We start from the raw sequence: 7,804 nt of genomic DNA on the forward strand, positions 1-7,804 counted from the left end.
TTTATGAGTTTTTTTAAAATATTATATTGTTTTGTAATTAATTTTAAATAAGAAGTGAAAGTTGAGATAATTTTGTGAAGCTTTTCTTTTCAATATCTAATTGGCTTAATGTCAATTTTACTTTTTTATGTATTGATGTGTGACATTTTTGTTTACGTACGTTTCGTTGAATCATTTATAATCTTGTAATTATATATATATATTTTTTATCATGTTAGTCTTTCTCCCCAAAATCACGTAATTAAATAATCAATGTTATTGTTAATTTTTTGTAAGTATATGGTTAAAAAAAAATTTATCGAGATACGCACATATGTTTGACAACTTAATTATAAATTTTAACAATGATATTAGACATTTATTTATACGATTTTGACAAGGACTAAAATTGATTTTTAAAAACTCATAGTTATTATACTATAATTGATTCAAAGAAACATACATAACTAAAAATGTCACACATCAATACATACATACAACACTAAAACTCAACTAATAAATAGTATTTATGTATATTTTTCATATATAAATTTATATTTGGTTAATTTTAGACTTTTAAAATTGACATTATTGATCATTAAGTGCAAGATTTCCATGGCAATTGATGAAAAGACATAATAGTCGTCTGATAGTCAAAAACCATCAAGATTTTAGTCTCATCTTCGACAAGTAACAAATTTCGACATTATCGTGTCACCGTTATGCGACCAACTGTATACAGTTTAATCCATGTATCCATCGACGTTCTAAAACAATGATCAACCCAAGTTACAATATCGTACATATTGTAATTTCTTGCCTTGTAGTTTTAAATTAATTAATACGAACCGAGTGGGACGATGATTAGAAAAAACTCCCCGACCAAATACATATTTATTCTCTATTTACGCAACTTTAATACATCCAAAATTTTAGATAGGCACACTAATTCCACTGCAAGGGTCACCCATATGTTGTTAATTACGAATTAACCCACAAATTGAATCGAATTAAAAATAAAGCCGAGAGGAAATTAGTGAAGATAAACCCTAGAGTTAAACTTAAAAAAAAATTGTGACATGTAATCCTATAAGTTTTTAATGCTTAAAAACCTCAAATATATTGATAAATATTATTTTCATTTCCATAAACTCCTAACCTATATATGTCGAATAAACTATATATTGTTTTTTGACACTTTAACTTTATTCAAAAGTTTTTATAGAAATGTATTTTTATTTATTAAATATGAGGGAAAATTCTATTACATTGACTAAAATAGCTAGGTTTAAAAGGACCGGAGTTAAACTGATTGATCTCTTGAATAGACAACATGTCATTTTAAAACGTTAGAAATCAATTAATTGTAAAATTATTTAAAAAATTAATTAAGATCTAAATTAGTCTTTAGTCGAGTCGTATAGGACCCATGATAAGGAAACTTCCCCAATGACCCGTATATTCTAGTTTTTACATGGCTTGAATATACGATAATCGCTTCGTTTTATTTCTACAGTAAAATATCTATAAATTAATACTCGATAAATTAATAATCTCTTTAAAATAAATTTTTTTATCCCAACTTGAGAAAATTCGATATATTAATAATGAATTTTATTTTTCACATTAATTCAAGAAATATGCTACTGCAAACATTCCTTGAACATAATGATTTCTTATATAATTAGATAAACAATTAGATTTACGTCCGCTAAATAAAAAAAATTCTTTAAAATCATAAAATATTAATTTATTGATTAGTTAATACCTTTAAAATTTAATGATATTTTTAGAGTAGGTCTCTTGTGAGACGGTCTCATGAATCTTTATTTGTGAGATGGATCAACCCTATCGATATTCACAATAAAAAGTAATACTCTTATCATAAAAAGTAATATTTTTTCATGGATAATCCAAATAAGAGATACTCTTAACATAAAATATAATATTTTTTCATTGATGACCCAAATAAGATATCCGTCTCACAAAATACGACCTTTGAGACCGTCTCACACAAGTTTTTGCCATATTTTTATTATTAATTTATAAAGGTTTTACCGTATATTCGTTAATATCCAATTTCTAACGTGTCAAGGGATGCACACTCCCATTACAAGTGTTTGTCGTGCTTTTTTTCCCCATATTAATTAACCGAGAATTCGAGGAATAATTACAAATTAAATAACCAAAAAATCAATTAAAATAATGATTATAAAATTAAGTATAAGATGCAACTAGTGAAGATAAACTCAGAGTTAAATTAACTTTAAAATTTTGTGACATGTTCCGTGACAGAAAATATATACAATATAATATATAATACAGTTTAAAAAAATCTGCCACGAATTTATAAATTTGATGAGCAAGGGTTTTAAATAGTCAAGACTATATGATAAATATGACGAAAATTAAACATTTTTAATAATTTAATCAAATAATTTTGGCTTAGCAACACACCTGTAATGAGTACGACCATGTTTTGAGGTGTGAAATAGATCATATGTGAATTCATAAAGAGGGACGTACACGTTGGGTGAGCTTTAACTAAACTAGGCCAGAGCAAGCCAAACGGATGGTTTAGATCGGTTTTTAGCCGATCATAGTTTCAATCAATTTTAAAATCAATCAAACCAAAAATATTAGTTTGATTTAAATTTTAGATTAAAATAATCCAAATCAAACCGATTTTAATTAATTTGTAGATATTATAATCATATAATAGATCACGTTAAAATTTTATTTCGATATAATTTTTCAATTACAAGAACTTAATTTGTTACGATTTATTTTTTGATTTTATTCATTTTTTTTCCATAAAAATAGTAATGTGAGACTACATATATACATCAGAACCATGTCAGTGCCACACAACAGTCCAATCACCTGCTGTTTTTAAATAAGATATTTTCATCCAAATGAAATACTAGAAAATATTGAGTCAAGAAGCACAAAAAAAGAAAAAACAAAAACAAAAAAAAAAGGACAAAACAACATAGGAAAAAGGAAATTTAAACTTATGTAGTTTATGTATTTTTTTTGGCATATTAAATAAAAGAATGTTCAAACAATCTTGAAATTAATGACTACTGATTGGTAATTAAATAAGCACGAATGTACACCGAGTTTTGTACGTTAAATTATTAATTGATAAAATTTAAAATCTAAGTCATTGGTCTTGTATCAATAGTCCTTTCTTGAATTATTACTTGACCATAACTTTTACATTAGCTTAATTCTCATACTTTACAGATAATAAAGTTGAGATTTGGAGTCAAAATTAATAAACTCTAGCAACATTAACATATATATTAGCAAATCAGCTTCTTCTTTTATTGTCTTTTTGGTGGAAATTTGAATTTTCTTCCAATATGAACATATTTTGAGTCGTATGATGCGGGTGGAGTAATTGGCTTAATAATATGAATATGTAATGCTCATTTTAGCCCATGTAGTTTAGATGTTTTTCCTATTGGTTAAGTCATGTTTGTACATCTAATATCGAAATGGTCTCTAGCACCGTCAAAACAGACCAGCGGGACGGAGCAGGTCGCAAAAAATTATGAACTCAACTCGTCTGTTTTATGTGGCATGAGGGTAAAAAATTGTAACACAATGGACCATTTTGCTATGAGACAACTATGAGATACTAAATCAAGAATAACCCTAAATTATAGACTGAAATGGGATGAAGTTCTTAGGAACATTGAAGTGTAAGATATACGACAAGAATGTGAAGCATTTTTAAATGGCATGTTGTCTTAAAAAATAAATGCAAATTATAAAATTATCATCGCCAATTTGTAAATTCTTTAAACAAAATAGGATGTAATTTATAAAGTCGTTCACCTTATTTATGACGTGGGCCTTGCATCACCAACTACCATATTTTTTTTCTTTCTATATTTCTATTTTTTTTAATTGGCTTAATTACACACTCTCTATTATAAATATTTGCTCTTCATCGTTAGCAATTGAGCATATACAAACTCCAAATACCCCACACCCCATTATACCTCAAAGCTTCTAAATAATGGAATATAGTGAAAACACCACATCCCCCACCTCCTCCGCCGCAGCTGTTGTCGTTTCCGTTGCAGCGGCGGGAGGCTATCCTTCCTCTATATCTCCTACACACTCACCATTATCTCCGTCGGCGGCCTCTCCTCCGCCGCCGCACGTGATTCTCAGTCCCTGTGCAGCCTGCAAGATCCTCCGCCGCCGATGTGTCGAGAACTGCATATTGGCACCTTACTTCCCGCCGGATCAGCCCCTCAAGTTCACCATTGCACACAGGGTTTTCGGAGCTAGCAACATAATTAAGCTGCTGCGGGTAAATAATATTCATCATTTCGGATTTTACTTATATTCTTCGACAGCATAAAGCTGCTGAATTCTTGCATGTGACTGAGAAAACCCTTAGTGAAGCAAATCGTAATTGTGTCGAATTATTGGTTGTCATAATAAAAATATTCATATATAGATTATAGATTCATAATGATATTAATTATTTTTTTAACATTTCACACTATATTATTTGTTATATAATATAAATACTTAGTGGTTGAATTAGAAATTTTATATAAGTATAAAAATTAAATATCGTGGTTGTATTTTATTGTCAGCTATGAAAAAACTATTTCACATATTCAATTTTTCTTGGTGGAAATTATGTAATTACTTTATTACTACTTTAGACCGTGGCATTGAAAAGACTTTGGAACTGAAGCATCTTCATATTGCTGCATGACACCATATCTCACGTAAAAACAGTCAAATATCCATGATAGCAGTAGAAATTCATTCTACATAAGAATTTTACAATTGGAAAATTGTAATATCACTACTTTATATTAGTTTTTATACGACTTTATTTTGTATGTTGTCAAATTTTAGTTTTCGACCGTTATTTTCGATTTTTTAAAAATTATAGTCATTCTTTCGATTTGAAACTCACTGACACAATGTAACATCGGCTGATGCTGATGTGTGCCGTACATACCCATACTTCCTATAAAAAATGACTAAATTAAAATATATATGACTAAAAATAAAATTTGATAACATTAATTTATAAATTTCGACATATTACAAATATATTGTTTTATAGTAATAGAGCGATTTAAACATTTACTTTGTGCAAGTTTTATGAACGTAACTCCGACCATGCGTTTACGGTAATAAACTTTTCTTTTAGGGAAACAAAAGGAAGACAAAGTTAGAAATTAATTTTGTCTCTATTTAAATTATGTAGAAAAGCGACCAAAATACACCAATAAGTCGGTATTGATTTTTTGTCACAACAAAGAAAAAGATGTTTGTGTATTACTTTTGCTTGACTTCTAATCAATTTCTGCAAGATCGAATCTAATTACATAATTAGAATATTTAATTGTTGCATATTAAATTCAATATAATGCTCACATTTGAATATTTTCAATAAGATTATTATTCGATGAAAGGGACTTGTGTTGAGGTCAATGGACCAAGGCCAACTAATCAAAATGCCCCTTATTTTCTGTGGAATTTTACTAATAAACAGCATTTATAACAAAAATTCAACTCTTTTCACCACAGAAAAAGACGTATATGGAAAACATAAATACCAACAAAATTAGGTACACCAAAATGTCATTTTATTCAATTAAACTTGTTAATTATTCTTGATGAAGACCAACAATAACCAACTTTTTAAAATATATATTAAATATATTAAACCACTATTGTAATGTATTTTTTCAGGATCTTCCTGAAGCTCAAAGGGCTGATGCCGTAACCAGCATGGTGTACGAGGCTAACGCTAGGCTAAGGGATCCTGTTTACGGTTGCGCGGGTTCGATTTGCCAGCTCCAGAAACAGATCAGTGAACTCCAAGGTGAATTGGCTAAGGCACAAGCAGAAATCATGAACATGCAATGCCAAAACTCCAAATTATTCGAAATAATCTGCAAAAAGATGGCAACACATGATGATCTTGATCAAGAAACTAATCATAACTTGGCACAAGAACTAATGTTCCCATATGATGAGATTAATAATTCCCAAATCTTTTTGGATGAAAACATTTTGGGTGTGGCTTGGGAACCACTTTGGACATGATACACGGGGGAAACGTACTCGTTTCGAATGTCTCCCAGCATCCGATATGATCATATGTTATGTTACACTGATTAGATATCTGTCTGGATTTCGTAATACAAGACAAATATCGAATCAGTGTAATGACAATAAGAGATATGGCACAAGTTGTAGTAGAGGATAATGGACTAATAAAGGAAGAGTTGTTAGATTTGGTGGAGACTTTTATATATAGTTAGAGGAAAAAAATTATGTACGTTTGATTCAAATATTTGCTTCTACTTTTCCAAAGGAAAGGGAGATAAAGAAGAATGAGAAATTTTATTAAATTTCTTACAAATATATATATATAATGACCTTAGGACAGATCTTTTCTTGTATGGAAACTTTAAGGTTACCTAATGCTATCTTTTCATGTTCATTTCTGAAAATGATGTTCTTATCAAATTTTTTTTTTTACTTTATTTATGTACATGCATGGAATCTCCATTCCAATTATAACTTCTTCTTTTTTTATTTAGAATGGATGTAATGATATTGCTTCAAAATATAAGTAATTATTAATCTAAGGAAAATGTATGGAAAATACAAAATTGTGGAGGTGTTTCATATTGTAACACCTGCCAAACTGGAAACACAAAAATCAGTTACATTACCATAATTACTGTAGTTTATTTCCAAAAAGAAAACCTGAAATTAATATTTCTGAAATATTTTCCTTCTAAAATTCTACCCCAATACACTACCAAACACGCCCTTAGTATTTTAACAACTACACAATTTGGATCGTCTTACAAGCGTACAAATTTGAGGCAGCTACTTAATACTCAGTAGTTATAAATTGAATTCAAATGAATTATGTTGTTCAATGACTTCTTAGTTTTTCCATAAATCTTTCATATATCTTTAAACATTAAAAAAATTAAATTTTCAAAACTTGGGTGTTTATTAATTTAGGGACATCTCGAAAACACTCGGTCCACCCTTGATCGAGTCATATTTCTTTATTTTGGTATTGCTTGACTCGTTGGATGAGATGATGAAGAATGAGATAATAAATTAAAATATAAGAATAACATTACCGTTCATTTTTTTAACTCCGATTATTGTAAACCTTGAGCAAAACACGAATGACACAAATAAATTTTATCTCATTCAAATAGATATCTTTTACTTCTAAAAAGCAAAAGAAAATATATGTTTACTTCCGAAAAGTGCTTGAAAAGAAAATTTTAAACAAGCTTCTCTATTCAGACATGCACTATTTCGTTTTTTTCTAAAAAAAATTGATTTTGAATTAAAACCTTCTTTATCCTAACACACTTGACTTTGAACTCAAAATTAACGGTTCACCAAAAATTATTACTTAAATTTTTACCCGCATATATATAATCCTAAAATTCTGGTTACGTCGTCGCCGACCGTTTCTATAAAAATTTATGATCCTAAATTCAGCTCTATTCGAGTCGCTATATATTATCCTAACCATGAGAAAACCAGAAAACGTAATGCCGTAATGAGACCAATAAATGGTTTTGTTGTCGATCGCCCAAAGTAAATAAAGTTAGGAAATGTCGCTTTTCTTTTTAATCAAATTAAACTAAATAAATAATCACCATACCATTTCTTATTGCCTTTACTAATTAACTAGAAAATTATACGACTTTTGTTTACTATAAATGAGATATTCATTGATTCGTTGTCTCTCAAAGATAGTACAAAGGTAGTTATACCTACACTTATATATATA

At 28.9% G+C, this 7,804-nt stretch overlaps 1 protein-coding gene across 1 annotated transcript; it reads left to right on the top strand.

Moving 5' to 3' along the window:
* The first annotated feature begins 3,962 nt into the window (after window positions 1–3,962).
* LOC140972303 (LOB domain-containing protein 1-like) lies at window positions 3,963–6,471 on the top strand. The gene is made up of 2 exons (XM_073434749.1): window positions 3,963–4,309; window positions 5,719–6,471. Exons 1-2 carry the CDS (start codon window positions 4,010–4,012, stop codon window positions 6,073–6,075), a joined length of 657 nt encoding a protein of 218 aa, XP_073290850.1. The 5' UTR covers window positions 3,963–4,009; the 3' UTR covers window positions 6,076–6,471.
* Window positions 6,472–7,804: the final 1,333 nt, after the last annotated feature.

Source organism: Primulina huaijiensis, chromosome 3, assembly GCF_012295235.1.
Source record: "Primulina huaijiensis isolate GDHJ02 chromosome 3, ASM1229523v2, whole genome shotgun sequence".
Classification (NCBI taxonomy): Eukaryota; Viridiplantae; Streptophyta; class Magnoliopsida; order Lamiales; family Gesneriaceae; genus Primulina; species Primulina huaijiensis.

What these genes read in the sequence shown, in the direction of transcription:
- LOC140972303 (XM_073434749.1), top strand. Translation starts at nt 4,010, where the DNA reads ATGGAATATAGTGAAAACACCACATCCCCCACCTCCTCCGCCGCAGCT. An exon ending in ACATAATTAAGCTGCTGCGG is followed by an intron (nt 4,310 to 5,718) that starts GTAAATAATATT and finishes GTATTTTTTCAG; the next exon opens with GATCTTCCTGAAGCTCAAAG.